The sequence below is a fragment of the Panthera uncia genome, chromosome D1 (assembly GCF_023721935.1).
Source record: "Panthera uncia isolate 11264 chromosome D1, Puncia_PCG_1.0, whole genome shotgun sequence".
NCBI lineage: Eukaryota > Metazoa > Chordata > Mammalia > Carnivora > Felidae > Panthera > Panthera uncia.
In genome coordinates this window covers 3,453,626-3,472,496 of record NC_064808.1, presented here as the reverse complement: position 1 = coordinate 3,472,496, position 18,871 = coordinate 3,453,626, and the positions used below count along the sequence as shown (strand labels likewise).

Sequence of the window (18,871 nt, the reverse complement as noted above, 5' to 3'; positions counted from 1 at the left end):
CGTTGGAAAAAAAAAAAAAAAAAGAAACTTAACACAGCTAGGCCAAAGATTTGATAACTCAACCACCCGGGAAACCCAAAGGTGGGGGGACCCCCAGATCACCTTGAGCCAGATCCCCACCCCTCGTCTAACCTTTCTCATCTCCGAGAGGCCTGGGACAATGTCGACACGCCGTCGAATGGCGGGCCCCAGGTGGACTGTTCTGGGTATGTGGGAGGACAGCCTGTATGGTACTTCCCGCAGGCTGGTCAGGGTCATGGGTGTGCCGGGGACTATCCATCCATCTTTCTTCCTGCTCCCACTTGCCAGAGGGGAACGTTTGGGGGGTTCCACGTGTAGGGGGACAGGGAGACTCAAAGGAAACGAAGTGCCCCACAAACTGGCCACTGGACAGGTAACGAGTGGCCTCCCCAGCCTAGAACCCAATATTATGGCCCTGCCGCCTGGGCAGAGGACGGTCCTGGGGCCACCACATACTCCTTTGCATGCTAACCCGCATAATCAGGCTGCAGGCAGTCGTAGAAATGATAAGCAGTGAAACCGCCAGAGCTCTTCCCTTACTAGCCAAGCAGCAACGCCATCTATCAAAATCGCTCGGCCTTAGATCACCTGCTTGCTTTGGAGGGAGGAGTCTGCAGAAACTTTAACCTGAGCCACTGCTGCCTACAGACGAGGAAGGAAAAGTCGCAGAGGAGATCACCGATGGAATGAGAAAGGTTGCTCATGTCCCACTCTGGACCTGGGACGGCCGGGGCCCCGGAGAGTTATTCGGAGGATGGTTTTCGACTCTCGGGAGATTCGAAACCCTCATGGGAATTATCCTCCTGATGTGGGGAGCTTGCTTAATCCTAGCTTGCCCAGCGCCCCTGTATACGGTCCGTCTCCAGTCTCATTGAGACAATGGTCTGAAGGAAAACGGCCACGCATGTGATGTTCTGGAAATAGAAACCTCTAAACCAACATGATGCTCCTGGACCCAAACTAGGGGGGTCGGAGCATCAAAGGGGCGGATGTGATAGAGCCCCTTCCTAAGGAGCGTGATGAGAAAAGACCTCAAGATAAGGAAGGGCAACCTGGCTATGTGCATCCGTGACATCCCGCACGACCCCGCAACTTGAGACCACCCCGTCACCCATATATGGGAGACAAGGAAGTAGAAGACGCATAAAAGACACCACGCGGGGCTCGGGGCTCCGTTTTTTGGGTACAACCCTCCGAGCCCGTGCCGGCACAAACGAAGTTGCTTCCTGGGAAGAAAGGCCTCGACTCCGTGTCACGACTCTGTGTGCCAGAGTCCTGCTCCAGGGCCAGAACCTGGTGATTCGGCTGCGGCTGGCCAGGGACCACACCTGTCAACTTCCCCCAGGGAGGGACTGGGAGACGTTGTGGTGTCGCTGGTCTGCCCAAAGTCTTGCTCTTGAGGACCCCGGGAAAGGAAGAAGGGGAGAGGTGGCGGGGGCGGGGGGGGGGGGGTGGTGCTAAGGGAGTCCTAGTGCAGGAGCAGAGCCTCAGAAAGACCAAAAGAATGGAAGCCATCACTCTAACGTGCAGCCCATGAACTTATTTTTAATACGCTGCTAAACAAGAGGTTCCGTGCTCCACTTTGCAGTCTGGATTTTACCCCATTTTATTCATGAAACAAACTAAGAAGGCCTCTGCTCCAACTTGTAAGGAAAAGTTTGCTGATTTCCGCTTTCAGGAAGACAGAGCGGACGTACTTCTGTCTCATCCTCTTGCTAAACACAACAAAAAGCCCTGGGCATTCTGTATAAACCAAACTAAGACTCTGAAAAGGTCAAGAAGAAGGCAGACCTCGGGACCCCAGGATAAGACAGTGGTGAGTTCTGGGTTTTCTGTCTTCTCAACAGAGGAAAGGCGCTGACTCTGTCCAAGTTGATGTGTGGGTTAACATAATTCCTATCAAGGAAGAGGAGGAAAAGGTAAACTAAAGGCTTGGGGAAAATCTTTGCGAACCACCCGTCCCATCAAGGGATCCATCCCGCCGACGATACGTTTCCCTGAAGCATATAAAGGACTCTCCAAACCCAACAGTAAAGAAAACAAAAAATCCGATTTTAAAAATGGGCAACGTACATGAACAGACACGTCACTGAAGATGATACACAGATGGAAAACAAACACAGGAAAAGATGTTCAACATTAGTCAGCGGGGGGATGAAAATGAAAACCACAATGAGATTCCACGAAACATGTATCAAGACGGCCAAAATTAAAAAGTGGCGGTTACCGCCAAATGGTGGCAAAAGCGCAGGCAAAGTGATCGCCCGCCCCCTGCCGGCGGGACCGTGAAATGGTACAGCCACTGTGGAAGACGGCTTGGCAGTTTCTCTACAAAGGAAACACGTGGCTACCAGTCAGCCCAGCAAGGACACCCCTGTGCATTTCATCCAGACGAGAGAAAACTCACCTTCACACGAGACTTGCACACAGCCTGCACAGGCGTTCGCGGTAGCTTTATTCATCACAGCAAAAAACCGGAAGCAGCCCAGATGCCCCTCAGTGGGTGAACGGTTAAACCCCCATCCATCCACACCACGCACCCAACCCTCGGCAAGAAAAAGTAACGGGCTGCTGAGACGTGCACCAACCCAGATGAATCTCCAGAGAATTCTTCCGAGTGAAACCGAATCCTAGAAAGTTACATACTATATGACCCCATTTAGATAGCGTTCCTGAAATGGGGTAGGAAGGGGGTGGGGGAAAGGGGGACAATGGGCGTGGCTCTAAAGAGTGACCTGGGGACCCTCGAGGAGGTGGAAACGCTCTGCATCTTGGCTGTGTCCATGTCAGTACCCTGGTCGTGACATCCTGCAAGGCGTTACCTTTAGGGAAAACTTGGTAAAGGATACCCAGCATCTGTCTGCATCATTTCTTACAAATACCTGTGAATCTACAATTACCTCGAAATGAAAAGTTTAGTTTTTTTAAGCTATTGAAACACGCGTATTTAGGGCCCTAATATTTAGTTCACAAGTGAATTCTACCAAACATTTAAAGAAAAAATTAGTCCAAGTCTTTACAATCTCTTCCCGGAGGTAGGAGCAGAGGAAGTACATCCTAACTCGTTCTATGAGGCTGGTATCACCCTAATACCAAAACCAGAGACATTACAAGAAAACTACAGACCAGGATCTCTCATAAACATAGACGTAAAATCCTCAACAAAACATTAGCAAATCAAACCCAATAACGTGGAAAAGGGAAATATCCAGCACAATATTCAAGGAAAAGAACAAAGCTGAAGGACTGACACTCCCTGCCTTCAAGATTTACCACAAAGCCACGGTACTCGGGACAGTGTGGTGTCGGCAAAAGAAAGTAGACCGATGGGATAGGATAGAGAGCCCGGAAACAGACCCACCTATATAATGTTAGCTGCTCTTTGACAAAGAAGCAAGGGCAACATGATGGAGAAAGGAGAGTCTTTTCAAGCAATGCTGGTGGAACAGCTGGACGTCCACATGCAAAGAAAGGAATCTAGACACAGATCTTACACTCGTCACAAAAATTAGCCCGAAGCAGACCTTACGCATGAATGTGAAACGCAAAACTGGAAAGCTATTAGGTAACGTAGAAAATCTAGATGACTTGGAGTATGGCGATGACTTTTTAGATACAACACCAAAGTCATGATCCATAAAGAAATAATAATAATAATAAGTGATGAGCTGGGACTTCGTTAAAATGTAAGACTCCTGCTCGGCAAAGGCCACTATTGAGCGAACGAGAAGACAAGCCACTGACCGGGAGAAAATCTTTGCAAAGGACACATCTGATAAAGGACCGTCTTCCAAAATACACGAAGAACTCTAAAGACTCAGCAGTGAGAAAATGAACGGCCCAATTAGAAGATGGGCAAAAGACCTGGACAGACGCCTCACCGAAAAAGATACACAGACAATGCTCCGCGTCGTATGCTCCCCAAGCCGATTCCCCGGGCGCCATTTTTCTCTCAGATGAAAGTTCCACCTTCAAGTCCCTAGACCAATATTCCAACGTGGCTCATACGATAATTTGTCTGTGGCGAGTTTTGTTTTTTTTATAATGTAACGTTTTTATACATTTTTGAGAGACAGAGCGCGAGCAGGGGAGGGGCAGAGAGAGAGAGAGGGAGACACAATCCGAAGCAGGCTCCGGGCTCCGAGCTGTCAGCACAGAGCCCGACGCGGGGCTCGAACCCACGAACCGTGAGATCGTGGCCTGAATTGAAGTCGGATGCTTAACCCACTGAGCCCCCCGGGCGCCCCTGTCTATTGTGGTTTCAAGCTGCATCCCCGCTGGCCTTCGGCCAACCGTGGGAGAGTTCCAGGTGGTGGTGCAGGGATCTGTAAAGGGCCCTGCTGAACCCCCCTCCCTCCGCAATGTACTTCATCTGGCTGTCCATCTGTGTCCTTTATAATAAAGTGGGATAGTAACAAAAGCGTCTCCCTGAGCTCTTGGGCTGTTACAGCAAATGCTCAGACCCGAGGAGCGGCCCTGGGAACTGCCGCCTGCGGCCAAGGCAGACAGAGGTGTGGGTTACCCGGGGACCCCGTGCCGTGACTGGTGTCCGAATGGGGGCCGGCCCCGAGGGCCTTGTGCGATCTGCCCCTAAGTCCAGGCGGTTAGTGTCCGAATTGAATTAAATGACAAAAAAACCACCCCCCAAAACCTCCGGATAATCTAACCCTAATCACAGAGGTGGCCAAGTCACGTAGTACAGGACAGACACTGTGCAAAGCCACACCCACAGACGAGGACGCGTTATTTTTATTTTTATGTAGTTTTACAAGGCACTGGCTCTCTACCCGCAACAATAGACGTAATGTTGTATCTTTTTAGTCGTGCTACTTATGCCTCTGGGCTGGCTTCGCACGCAACTCTGCTCCGGTTTTCCCTCCTCATGCTGAATTTCCTAAAAGCGGTGTGGCCTTGGCCTGCAGAGAATGCCGTGGGCCGCACTTGGGGAGCGACGCAGAAGGCAAGCCACCCTCCAGGAAGGGGTCGGAAGCCCGTTTCAGGCCCCTCCCAGCCCCAGGGGTGAAGTGGGCGGGGCTCCCCCCACCCCCCACCCCCGCACCCCTCCAGCTCCGCCCCGGATGCACCCGGACAACGGGGCACCAGCCTGGGGACAGCCCCCCACCATCCCCGGGCGGTGCTCGTCTCTGCCCCTGGACTGTGCCCACGCAGTCTCCATCCCAAGGGGCCAGAGGGGGAAAGAAGTGGCCGAGAACTCAGTGTTTCCCTCCCGCTCTGTGGTTCCCCGTCGGAACTTGCTGTTCCAAGGGCTCCGCGCTTCCGGCACCGCTCGGCTTGTAAACGAGCTTCCTAAACGAGCTCCGAGGGCCCGACACTGTCAATAAACACGGACACCTGCCGGGTATATATGTTCACTGACCGAGTTAATTACAACAAGGGGAGGCATTTGAAAATTTTAATCCTCTTTGCTTTTTACAACAGAACCAAAAGAGAGTCCACTTACTAACCAATCTCACCTGCCGGTTTCTGCAAACCAGTTATCTTAACCGTATTTTAACGAACAATAATAATATTAGAACAGTAACTAGGGAGAAAGTTAACTGGATGATACAGCTTTTCCACAACCCAATGAAAACACCTAAGAAACTAGATAGTTTTTGGTCCCATAACCCGCAACCCCACCGCCTGCGTTTCACGGGGGCCCTGAGAGAGACGGAGAGTTTGCGGGCGACCCTGGGAAAGTGTCCACGCTCAGGGACGCCTCAAGGTATTCAGTACGTCTCTAGTCTGAGTTGTATCTTAGCAGCCCATCTGGAGAGTTAATTTCAAAATACTACTAGTGAAAACTCACCGTGGCTCTTTAGGCAGAGAAGCCTCCAGAGGAAAACCGCCCAGACGGGGTGAAGTCAGGAGGAACGGACAGACTTCTCCGCAGAGCCTTCAACCCTCCCTCCCTCGGCGTCGGGGCAGAGGCTTCTCCCAACATCGCAGGAGTCCTCGCTCTCTCCCCAGGGCCACACAGCAGCGTGCCACGTCCGCGCTTCCTCAAAAAGGGGGCTTATGATCGCCGAGACCCTCGGCCCCTGCGCCAGCCCCCTCGGCGCCCTGATGCGGACGGAAAGCTGCCCCCCTTCCCCGCAGCCCCTTAAACAACCCTTCCAAACTCGGGCTCGCCTCCCCCCGGCACATCCAGACGACGTCTCTGTGCCTTCAGAGTTTTCTCCACCGAACTCTACTCGATTTCCAACCCTTTGGATTGAAACTCCATCCGGAGGATCTGGGACAGGCACCTCCCGAACTCCTCCAGGATCATCTGCTCCGCCAGGCGTTCCGAGCAGCGCTCCTTCTCGGCCTCCTCGCCCTGGGCCAGCAGGCAGGAGCACGTGCCTTCCACCACCTCCCAGGAGATGCACGAGGGCCGCCTGGCAGAGACACGGCGGTTACGGGCCGCGGTCCTGAACTCCAGACCCAGCGGGTGTCTGCGACACCTGAGACGTTCAAGGGGACCCCCGTCCTGGTATGTTAAAGAACGTCACCGGCTCCCGCACAGAGCAGGTAACTCAGCGAGGACGAAAACAGACGACCCACTTACATAGAGGACAGGTCGGACACAGCGGTCTTGGCAGGGCCCCCCCCCCCCCCCGAGGAAACACGGGGTGACATCTAGGGCCGGTCAAGCCGGGGGGCTGCCGGTCCTCCCCGTCCCTCGCACCCACCCCCTGGACACACGCACTTTCTTTCCAAGTGTATAGACCGACTCTCCTCGAATTCACCTGCTTCCCCTCTTGGGACGGCGGGTTCACGGCACCTACCTGTCTTTTCTGAACTGCGGCAGTCCTGCGGATTCAGTTGGTGACAAATGAGGGCTGCCTTCAAACCCTCCAGCGTCCGGATGGTAGGGCATGCTCATTAGGGTTTTCCGTTCTGGGCCTTCTTCGTAATTTTTGCAACCAATGCATTTGCAAATAGAAGAACACATAATTTTGGCCTGGTAAGACAAAACGCTTCAGTGAAATTAGACTGCTCGCAATTCGGCAAAAAGCAACACATTCTGCACGGACCTTAAATAACAGCGTGTGGGCGTGTGCGCGGCAGATACTGCCTTTTTCACAAACGGAGGCTTTGCGGTGACCCTGCGTCCCGTCCAGGGTCAGTTTTTTGACCTAATTGTTTGTCGACACAGTTTTTCCAACGGCATTGGCTCACTTCGTGTCTCGGCGTCGCATTTCGGTCATTCTCTCGTCGTTGCCTTGACGTTTTTGTGACGGCGCTCTGTGAGCAGTGAGGGCGTCCCAGCACTCAGATGGCAGTGGGCACTTTTTCCCAACAAAGCATTTCTTAACGGAGGCGTGGACGTTGTGCTTTCGACCCCAGGCTACGGCACACTTACCAGACCACGTGTAATATAGACACGACTTTTCTTTTTTTTTTTAATTTATTTTTGGGACAGAGAGAGACAGAGCATGAACGGGGGAGGGGCAGAGAGAGAGGGAGACACAGAATCGGAAACAGGCTGCAGGCTCCGAGCCATCAGCCCAGAGCCTGACACGGGGCTCGAACTCACGGACCGCGAGATCGTGACCTGGCTGAAGTCGGACGCTTAACCGACTGCGCCACCCAGGCGCCCCTAGACACGACTTTTCTATGCGCTTGGGAAGCCAAAACCTTCGTTTGGCTGCCTGACTGCGGTGATTTGGAACGCCCCCCCCCCCCCCCAGGCGGGCCCCAGTGGCGCTGGCCCTGCTGTGGCCCAGCTCGTGTAGGTGGGTGGGGTCTGAGACCCCCCGAGGGCAGGCCTGGGGTGGGTGTTCTGGGAGAGGCCCTTCCTGCTTACTCGTGGGCGGACTTTCTTGTGTTTCTTGTCGCAGGGCAGCCGGCCCGGCCAGCCGGTGACCCCTTCTCATGCCGACTGGGCGGTCTGGACGCCGGCCTGCCCAGCGCTATGGTTCCCGGCCCCCTCTTTGTTTCCGCTGCTGGGATTTCCTTTTGTTCTCTTCAGCTCAGAGACGCACGTCAAGAGGAATCCATTGTGTTTTACCTACACCTCTGGGTGTCTTGAGCAAGAGGCCTTTCAGGATTTCCAGTCTACTCTGGAGAATACGGGACATCTGCTTGGGCCTCCGGAAAACGGGCGACTCACTGTCTCCGGCGGCAGGGAGGGCACCGTGGAGGGCGGCTGGAGGTGCCGTCCGCGCCTGGAGATCCTTCTGCTGGGGCGATGCCACTCGCTGGCTGAATTCGGCATCTCTGCAGTACCTCTGACCGTATCTGCAAAATCCTAGCCGGGGGATGGCTAGGTCTGCTCACTCAGATCTTCCAACATGTGTCCCCGGAACCACAAGGAGTCTTCTGAAGGCTGACCATCTGTGACTACCTTTTAAAAGTAAACTTCAGGGGCGCCTGGGTGGCTCGGTCGGTTAAGCGCCCGACTTCGGCTCAGGTCACGATCTCGCGGTCCGTGAGTTCGAGCCCCGCGTCGGGCTCTCTGCCGACAGCTCAGAGCCTGGAGCCTGTTTCGGATTCTGTGTCTCCCTCTCTCTCTGCCCCTCCCCCGTTCATGCTCTGTCTCTCTCTGTCTCAAAAATAAATGAACGTTAAAAAAAAAATTTTTTTTAATTAAAATAATAAATAAATAAAAGTAAACTTCACAGGCGCCCCCCAGAGACGGCAAGCAAACCAAAGGAGAGCCTTTCGAGGGAGGGTTTCCTGGCTGTTTTGCTGCTGGGACTCGCGGGCTCCTTCCTCTGCCTCCCTGTCCTCCAACACCAAGAAAGGAGACAGAAAAGGCGGCAGGAAAGGGGAAACCACAGGGCGGGAGCAAGTCCCTCCACGGCCACCGAACCCCTGAGAAACGGGTTCGTCCGGGAACTCGGTCTGCACCGCTGTGTCCCAGCATCTGGCCGGCGGCCAGGGCCCGCCGCCCGCTCTGGGCTCTGAGCGCCCGGCCTGGGCACCCAGCTCTGCCAGGCAGGGCCTGCACAGAGCGGGAAGGGCCGGGCGGCGGGCGGCCTCCGCTGGGCGCCGGGGGCTGGGCTGGGAGCGGGCGACCGGTTCCCGAAGGGGCCCCGGGTTCATTTGCTTGACCCGGAAAGCATGGCTGGTCGTCGAGAAATTCATGCGGATTAACACGAGTGCACGACAGAAACCTTAGGGGGAAGCGAACGAAACCCGACTTCTTTTTGAATTACAGTAAGAACAATTCTTTTTGAATTACAGTGAGAAACAATTCTTTCAACCGCAGGGGTTACTGAGGCCCAGAGACCGACCTGTTGGTTTTTCTACCAGCCCCGGGGAAGAGTGACTGACCTCGTAGCACTCACAGTAATTCTTGAGGCAGCCTGACCTCCTGCAGTTACAGCCTTTGTTGTGTCGAGGCTTCACGTCGCCCGGCTTCCCCTTCCCAATCTTTGGTTGGAAAGCTTCTGGGTTTCTATCGAGACATGCCTGAGGCGGAAAACACAAAACTCCGTCAGGTGCCCTCCATTCTGGCAAGAGAACGTTCCGCGAGACTGACAGGGGCTCCAGGAAGGGCCCCCGTGCTCTGTTCCAACACACACACACGCGCTTGAAGGCACTGCCTTCCCCCCGGCTCGCCCCCCCCCCGCCCCGCCCCACTGCTGCCCCGAGGTTCAAGGTCCTGTACATCAACCGTTACTGTACAACAGCTGGATGGTAAAGACGCGAACAGGATGATTGTGTCCCCGTAGCCGTGTCTCCTTCCCGGCACGTTTGTCCCGAGACAGCGAGGAAGGTGGCGCTGTGCTAACGGCGTACTGAACATCTACCGTGTTCCGGGCACCTTTCCGGGGGGTTTGTGTCCTCACAGCGGCCCCGGGAAGTAAACCCCACCGTTGTTTCTGTCTCACAGATGAAGAAACTGAGGCCCGAGAGCTTAAGTAGTAAATGGCAAGGGACGGAAGGGGGTCGCCCAGCCCGGGGCCCCACCACTGGGCCCCGTCCTGCTCGCACGACGCGCTCACTGGGCTTTTTATCCTGGCCGCTCTAACTTTTTATCCATCTTTCCGCTATCTATCTACACAGACAAATGCGGGCATAGTGTTTTTAACGAAGTGATTGGGTACAGCAGCGCCTGGGGGTCCGACGTCGGCTCAGGTCGTGATCTCGCGGTTCGTGGGCTCATGGGTTCGAGCCCCGCGTCGGGCTCTGTGCGGACAGCCCGGAGCCCGGGGCCCGCTTCCCATTCTGGGTCTCCCTCTCCCTCTGCCCCTCCCCTGCTTGTGCTCTGTCTCTCTCTGTCTCTCAAAAATAAAAAATGAAAACATTAAAAAAACAACAGCCAACAGACAAAGTCACTCAGGCCAATTCGAGCACCAGGCAAGTCACGGCAGCAGCCCTGCCCTCCTCTCTCCCCTCCCCCCAGCCACGGGGTAACACGTAGGGTCTGTGCTGTCTGACAAGACCCTCCCGTCGCTGCAGAGGGTCCCCTGGGCAACATGGCCTGGAGCGAGACCGGGGGACAGCGGGGTGTCACGAATGGCGCACGACCCAGCCCCAGAGGCTCCCCGTGACTCCCCTCCCGTCAACACACCCGGTGGGGACCCCCGTGCCGACCTCCTCTGCTGTCCCCACGCGAGCATCAGCAGCACGGCGCCCACGAGACTCACCTTCTTCTTCTCACCGTCCGCTCTCTCCCACTCTACCACTGACCGACACCGGGCTGTCCCCGGTGGGGCACGCGTGCTCACGCACGCTTCCGGTGCCCCTGTGTTCAGGAACAACACTGCTGGCTCATAGCACGTGCAAAGGTCCCGCTGCGGAAACTACTGCCACACGATTTCCCCACGTGCTTGTACCATCTTATGTTCCTACCAGCGATGCCTGAAAATGCCAACGCTTTCAAAAACACATTTTTGTTTTAAATTTGAGAGAGAAGCATGCACAAGCAGGGGAGAGGGGCAGAGGGAGAGAGAGAATCCTAAGCGCAGAGCCTGATGTGGGGCGCGATCCCACGACCCCGGGATCGAGACCCGAGCCAAAGTCACGAGTCCGATGCTCAACCGACTGGGCCACCCGGGTGCCCCCCGAATTCCAACACTTTTTAAATAAAACTTTATACACTTTTAGCTGTAGACAATACCTTTCAGCCCTAAAGAAAATGCCACACCGCCGAAGTTTAGCGGCATCATCATTCTCTTCCGTCCCATGGCTCTGGCTCTATCAAATTGGGTAAGATATTTTCAAGTGACCTGTCTATAATCCAAGAGGGGAATTAAATTATCGTAGGGACAAAACGGAGCATGACAGTCTCAAGGCGACACGCGACGGCCCGTGACTTCCCTTTGTAAACCGGGGGCACCAAAACGTCAGGCCCCACGCCTGACTGTCCTCCCTTCTCTGATGATCTTTGATGCCCACGGGAAGGGGTGAGCCACGAGCTCCCGCATCTGGCCTGTAGCGCACGCGGGGCCACGGAGCCGCCGTGGCCCCCCGAGGAAAGCCCAGATGCCCCCCCTTCACCCGGAAGCCACAGAGAATAAACACCGGGCACGTGTCGTGGCTGAGAGCCCCAGCCAGCTCTCGTCCAGCCGGCTTCTACCCCTCTCAGACGCCACCCTCCAAGCTCGGCCTGTCTCCTGCACGATTGAGTTTAGGACTCAAATCTCCAAACCCCAAATGAGGACAAAGTGGACACCTGCACGCTCTTGAATCAGAACCTCCACCGAAGCCATCCCACACGGTGGGGAATAAAGATCTTTCTCTGACTGCCGCTCTCCCGACAGCTCTCTCGAGAGCCAATGCCCCACCCTCAGGGATCTCGGGAGGTAAGTTCTGTGACTATCTCATGCACGTGTATGATTCATTCATTCATTCATTCGTTCGTTCGTTCATTCGTGAAAGAGCAGGGCGAGGGGCAGAAGGAGAGGCAGAGAGAGACTCCCAAGCAGGTTCCACGCTCAGAGTGGAGCCCGACCTGGCGCTCGATCCCACGGCCCTGGGGTCGTGACCTGAGCCGAAACCAACAGTCGGACCCTCGGCCCACTGAGCCTCCCCGGCGCCCCTCTCAAGCACTTTTAGGCACTGTTAGAATGCGCGGAGTCAGTGGGGAAATGGTCACCTTGATGGCCTTGAACCGCTGGACTTCGTGACGCAGGTTGTTGCAGCAGTTGTTACAGTTGCAGTCGTGGCAAAAGTCCCCGCTGGCAAAGCAATCGCAGTACCTGCGAAGCAACGACACGGCGGCTCAGAGGCCGCGATCGCCATCGACAGCAGCGGGCACGGGGAAGGGGCCGGCGTGCTGCCGTCCACACGGCTGCCGCTTAGACGCCTCTGACGCCTTCCTGGTGAGAGCTACAACCCGGGGAGATGCCCTCCAGTGGCCAAGGGGACAGAGAGGAACTAGTCAGAGCCACTCGCTTCGTAATGTAGGAGTCTGCAAAGCAAAACGATCTCCCGGACGCCGTCAGTCGCTGCCCCCACCCCTGCCCGGGCGCCCGCCGGCGCCCCCCGCCCCCAGGAGCGGCCCCCGCTGGCGAGCAGGAGACACACGCATGTCACCCCCCGCCGTAACGGGAGGGCGTTCGTGGATCCCCGCTCTGCAGAACAGCTTTGGTGGCGGAATCCCTCCCAGACCGCGGCCACTGCGTCCCGGGATTCCGGGAGTCGTAAAGGCAACGGCCGGTGACAGGTGGCCGTGCTGACGACCTCGCAGAGCGGTCAGCGTGGCTGGGCCTGTGGCTTGCGCGCTGAGACGCCTTCCTCGCCTCGCGTGGGAACTCAGTGTCGAGGCACGGACTCCCACCGTCTTGCCCATAACCGGCCCCCCGGGGAGGTTTCGCAAGTTCTCCTCCCGGACGGGTCCCACAGCGGTCTCTTCCAAGAGCATGAGGCATTGACGAGGGCTTCAAATGCGTCTGTCACACCAGCTCTGCCGCCAGGTCCCCACATTTTCCGCTGCGGGTTATTTGTGGCCAGCGTCTTGAGTCATGGCATCTAAGCTGGCGGTCTCAAGGGGTCGCCCAGGGGAGCTGGGACAGCGTGTGGCCCTGCTTCCCGTCCAGTGCTGGGTGAGGCCGGGAGGGGCCTCTGTTGGACACCGCGGTGGCCGGATGTCCGTACAAACCTCACCGTTACGGAATTCATAAACATTATCCTTTTATCGTGTACGGTTTTAACTTTCTTAAATAATATTTTTATATGCATGTCAAGCCAAGAGGAGAGTACAAGAGCTCATCAGAGGTGAAATAAAGAGGAAACTGCAGGGGCGCCTGGGGGGCTCAGTCGGTTCGGCGTCCGACTTCGGCTCAGGTCGTGAGCTCAAGGTTCGTGAGTTCGAGTCCCGTGTCGGGCTCTGTGGAGCCTGCTTCGGATTCTTTGTCTCCCTCTCTCTCTGCCCCTCCCCTGCTCACCTCTGTCTCTCTCTGTCTCGAAAATAAGTTTAAAAAGAAAAAAAGAAGAGGAAGAAGAAACTGCAAACTTGGGGGGGGTGGGGGGGGGGGGGGGGGGGGCATGGCTCTGTGGCTGCTAAGGGTTGTCCTGGGGCATCTGCTGGTCCCTGGTGACCCAGAGCCTGCTCATTCAGGAGACAGAAGACAAAATCCAGGCTACCAAAGGTGGGAGGTGCACCAGACACACACACACACACACACACACACACACACACACACGCCCATAAAAAGCACAGACCCTTAAAGGGCAAACTCCCCACAAATCATCTACTCCACTGGGACAGAGAGAAGAGGAGGAGGAGGCTGGAAAGCAGAGGAGAGAGGTACCGAGAACTGACTCAAGAGCGCGCCAGCTCTGAAGACTGGGAAGCAGGGGGCCCAGAGGCTGCTCTGGGGCGGGAGCGCAGGAGGGTGGGATGGGAAGAGAACTCGTGGAAATGCTATTTTGGGGGGAGCGGGCCCCAGGCTCCTGCCCCCTTCCAGCACCCTCCGCCCTCTCCACCACCGTGGCCAGAGACCGAAATTACTCTCTGGGGTAAAACAAGTGAGGGCTGGGGGATCACAACGGATCAAAGGAGGAAAGGTGGATGTGGAGCCCCGTGGCCCCTAGGATCCTAGCACCACCCTGGAGAAGCCTTCTCCGAGGACCCCAGCCAGCCCAGAACGACACACAGGGAGGGAGGGTCCCGCAGTGAAGTCTCCCAACAGACAGATGGCTTAGTCACACGGCCCGACGGTGCGGCCACAGTGAGCAGGTCCCCACTGATGCACGGAGAGTCCCCAGGCAGCTTACGCCTCGTTCTTAAGTGTGAGCAGCGTGACAGCCGGAGATCCGCACACATTTCAGGGAACATTTTGACCTGAAAGACAGAGGACTAAACGGAAACTGGGGGAGCGAGGGCATCAACGGCTTTGGACAAATTAAGAAACAAGAAAATGATACTTAAAAAAACCCAGAGTATAAAAATGATGTTCTGAAAAACAAAGAAGCAATCATATGAGAGGATTACCTACCTTAACAGACGGCATGAAAACTAGAGCGCCCACCAAAAAAGGGAAGGGAAAACACAGGATGAGTTTTCTAGGTCCAAAATTTTCATAATTAGAGGCCCGGAAAGAGAAGAGTTTTACGAACAAAGGGGCAGATGGGCCCCTGGGTGGCTCAGTCAGTTAAGTGACCGACTCTCGATTTCAGCTCAGGTCACGATCTCACGGTTCATGGGATCGAGCCCCACCTCGGGCTCCACGCTGACAGTGTGGAGCCTGCTTGGGACTCTCTCTCTCCCTCTCTCTCTGCCCCTCCCCCGCTCATGCACACGCACGTGCTCTCTCTCTCTCTCTCTCTCAAAATAAATAAATATACCTTAAGAAAATAATGAAGGGCAGAAAATAATTTAGGAACATTTCTCAGAACTAAGGGGCACGTCTCTTCAGAGTAAAAGGACTGCCAAGTGGCCAGCGCAAGAGGTGAAAGAGACCCGAAGCAAGACTTCATCACCCAGTTTCAGAGCACCGGGAACACAGACGGGATCCTATGAGGTTCTAGAAAGAGTAAAACGGATTTCGTACAGGCAGCAAGAATGAGAATGCTGTCAAAAGTTCAATGGCAACACCGGAAACTAGAAGAAAAGATGACAAAGCCTTCCAAATTCCGAGGAAAAACTGAAGTTGAACTAAAGTTGGAACTCCAACCCCAAAATAACCATCTAGGCGTGGAGGACGGGCTCTGACGGCTTTAGACATGGGACGATCTCTCTGCACCCTCTCAAAGGACGCCCCGGAGGATGCGCTATGTCAAACAACGCACTGAGTCAAATGAGGACGACAAGGGGGATCCAGGAGCCGGGGAATCAGACTTGAGGAGGACACAGAGGAAGTCCTGGGCGTGGCGGCAGAGGGGAGTCCAAGGTCAGAGCTGCGCATCAGGCCTGGAAGCCACACTGTCCATGGCGGGAAGACAGTTAAATGGTGGGAAGCATGGCGGGAAGACAGTTAAATACCCAGAGCGCAGTTTAAGGTTTAAGTTAGTGTCATGTACATAGAAAGCTGAGTACCAAGTATTAACTCAAGGGAAAAGATGAAGAAGGGCAGGAAAGGAAATTAACCAAGGTCCACAGAGAGTAGTGTTTTCCTAGTTGTGAAATACAAAGACTATTGATCTAACCACGGGCATCTGATGTCTGGGTGTGGGAAATGGTGGCGGGGAGCTGACAGGGTGGCAGGGCGGAAACAGCCAAACCCACATCTTCCACGGTACAGAAATGAGATTATTCCCAAGTTGAAAAGCCGAGCTTAGCAAAGCAGGTAGGTTACTTCCATTTATGGAGGCGAATATTAAAAGACTCTGTTAAGAGAGTCGAAAATTCCTGGAGGTCAGAAAATAAGGGACAATTATCAGGGAGCTACCATTTTTCCTCACGAGCCTTGTAGAATTATTTGGCTCTTTAGACTCTACGTGTGTTGGGGCACCTGGCTGGTTTAGTCAGTGGAGCGTGCAACTCTTGATGTTGGGGTTGTGAGTTTGAGCCCCATGTTGGGTGTAGAGATTACTTAAAAATAAAATCTAAAAGAGATAAAAAAAATAAGGGCACCTGGGTGGCTCAGTTGGGTGAGCGTCCGACTCCTCATTTCAGCTCAGGTCATGATCTCACAGTTGGTGGGATGGGGCCCCAAGCTGGGCTCTGCACTGTCAGTGGAGTCAGAGTCAGAGTCAGAGTCATTGTCAGAGTCAATGAAGCCTGCTTGGGATTCTCTCTCTTCCTCTCTCTCTCTGCCCCTTCTCCGCTTCTGTGTGTGCTCTTTCTCTCTCTCTCTCTCTCTCTCTCTCTCTCTCAAAATAAACAAAAATTTTAAAAAGATAAAAATAAAAAAAACAAACTCTCTGTATGTACAATCTGAATAAAAATAATAACTAAATTCAAAGTGAAAAAGGATAAACTGAAAGATAAGAAATTAAGATCGAGGTGCATCATAAACAAAGAGATTAAAAATACAGAAAAAAAGGGGCGCCTGGGTGGCTCAGTCGGTTGAGTGTCCGACTTAGGCTCGGGTCATGATCTCCTAGCTCGTGAGTTCGAGCCCCGTGTCAGGCTCTGTGCTGACAGCTCGGAGCCTGGAGCCTGCTTCAGATTCTGTGCCTCCCTCTCTCTCTGCCCCAACCCACTCGCATTCTGTCTCTGTCTCTCTCAAAAATAAATAAACATTAAAAAAAAAATTTTTTAACACAGAAAAAAGGTTATGAGGAACGGTGGATAGTTAGGCTAGAAAATGGCAGATTAGCATTACAGGATGAAGAGACTGTGTGCAGTGAGGACACATGTAAGTGTTCCAGAACTGTCAAAAGTCGTGGATCCACTGATTTCAGAACTTTAGCGAACCCCCAAAAAGACATACACAAAGAAAAAACAAAGACGAAAGGGAAAACTTAAAAGCCCCAGAGAGGAAAGACAGGTTACCTAGATTGACAGTGTACTTTTGTTAGAAATCATGGAAAACAGTAGAACTATATCTTCAAAGCTCTGAGAGGAAAACTGATAATCTAGAATTTTATACCCAAACTATGTTTACTCACCAAGATCCAGACCAGGCACATGTCATCTCTTGTCCTACATACTTTGCTGGGTGGTTTGATCGATTAACTCTTGCCCCTCTGCTTTTTTTAACTTTAAGTTGAAGATTTTTAAATCTCTGTCCCCAAACCTGCTCTGTCTCCTACCCTAAAATCCTTGTTTTCTTCTTCTGCCATCAGCATGAAAGGATTATCTAAATCTGCTGCTTGTTCTTCCTCGTCTCCCATTCACCCTTTACCCTACTGCCCTCGGACCTTCTTCTCTGCCCCACTGGCTCTCAGAGGCAATCAACGACCTCCTCACTGGAGATGCAAAGACCCCTTCGCTGCACGTTTGCTTCAGGGGCTGTAACACTCTTATGTTCCGGAACAGCATTTCCAACTTCCTTTCAGATGTTTCTACCTCCACCTCAGTGTCCAGCCTTAACTTGCAATCTTCTCCCACCACTTCCTGCTCAAGCCGTGCTCCCTCTCTGCATCCGTGGTGCCGTCTACCGCTAAAATAATCCTGAGTCCCTTCTGACAGTTACCTTTCTTTCTCTCTTTTCCCAAGGAGTTACCAAGTCTGCTGATTCCGGCTCAGAAATGTCTTTTTTTTTTTAATTTTATCTTTATACAGGTGAATGACATTGGTTGAACAAAAGCGTGTCAGTATAAATAAGCACAAAAAGAAAAAAATTACAATCACCCAGAATCCCACTCCCTAGAAATGATCATTCAGTGAACGTATTTCAGACTTTTTCTCTAAAACTAAACGTACCAAAATAAACATATGTTGTTTGATCACATGTTAAAGACAAACAAAAGCAAGATCATATTCTATAGACTGTTTCAGTGTGCTTTTATTACTTACCAATATCAGGAATCACTATGACAACTTGCTTTTACTACTTATCGATATTATGAGTGTTTCCCATGTAAAAAGATTCATACATCATTTTAATGACTGAAAAGTGGTGCCCCACTCTGTAGCAGCAGCATGATTTCTTTAATAGTTCTCTTTTTACTGAACGTTTAGATCAATTTACAGATTTTGGAATATGAATACTCCAACAGTGGCACTGGCCCCCCTTCTGTTCCTAGAACCCCGTATCCCTTCCCTGTCTTGCCCCAGGGCCTTTTCACCTGCTGTTTCCTCTGCCTAGAGCACTCTTAGCCACCCGCTTTCAATCCACCTCCACCTGATTAACTCTCCTCATCCAAACACCCCTCCCTCAGGGAAGCTTCTCTGGCTTTCACACTTGGTCAACTCCGCCCACCCGCACACACCCATTACTGCTCCTTTGCCACATTTTCCGTATTTCCACGCCGACCTTTATGGATATGATTATCTTATGCACGCCCATCTCCGCCATCAGGCTGTGAGTGCCAAGAGGGCAGGGACCATGACTATATTGTTCATGTTGGTCTTCCTCAGTCCTGAAGCCACAGGCGTTCAAAAATATTTGTGGGATTGAATGAGTAAATGTACACGTCTGAAATGTCTCTTAAGTCTCTGGGTTTTTCCTTCATTGCTACCCTCCCTGCCTTAGTTCAGGTCTTCCCCACCTCTTCCACACTCTTGTGATAGCCTCTTAACTAATCTCACTTTCAACTCCCTCCACCTTGGCCGTTAGTGCTAATTTCCTGAAGCGGGTATCAGGCAAAAAGCAGCAAAGAAAAAGCTGTAATCCGAGACTACAAAATAAAGTGGTATTGTGCGTTCCTGGTGGGAATGTCACGTGGTACGGCCTCCGTGGAGAACCAGTATGGGGGCGCCTGGGTGGCGCAGTCGGTTAAGCGTCCGACTTCAGCCAGGTCACGATCTCGCGGTCCGTGAGTTTGAGCCCCGAGTCGGGCTCTGGGCTGACGGCTCGGAGCCTGGAGCCTGCTTCCGATTCTGTGTCTCCCTCTCTCTCTGCCCCTCCCCCGTTCATGC

The 18,871-nt window shown here is 53.4% G+C and overlaps 1 protein-coding gene across 7 annotated transcripts in view; it reads right to left on the bottom strand.

The window, feature by feature from the left end:
• Positions 1–1,556: 1,556 nt before the first annotated feature.
• TESMIN (testis expressed metallothionein like protein) overlaps positions 1,557–18,871 on the bottom strand; it is a 41,400-nt gene continuing 24,085 nt past the window's right edge. For 4 of the 7 annotated variants that reach the window (XM_049641771.1, XM_049641739.1, XM_049641735.1 and 1 more), the window contains 4 exons: positions 12,056–12,158; positions 9,286–9,423; positions 6,792–6,967; positions 5,421–6,401 (listed from right to left, as the gene is read on the bottom strand). In XM_049641771.1, coding sequence (XP_049497728.1) covers positions 6,212–6,401; positions 6,792–6,967; positions 9,286–9,423; positions 12,056–12,158 — 607 coding nt within the window. In that variant the 3' untranslated portion in view covers positions 5,421–6,211. Of the gene's footprint in view, positions 1,918–5,420; positions 6,402–6,791; positions 6,968–9,285; positions 9,424–12,055; positions 12,159–18,871 lie in introns of those variants that run through there. The other 3 variants (XM_049641745.1, XR_007460066.1, XR_007460065.1) reach the window with 3 other exon arrangements.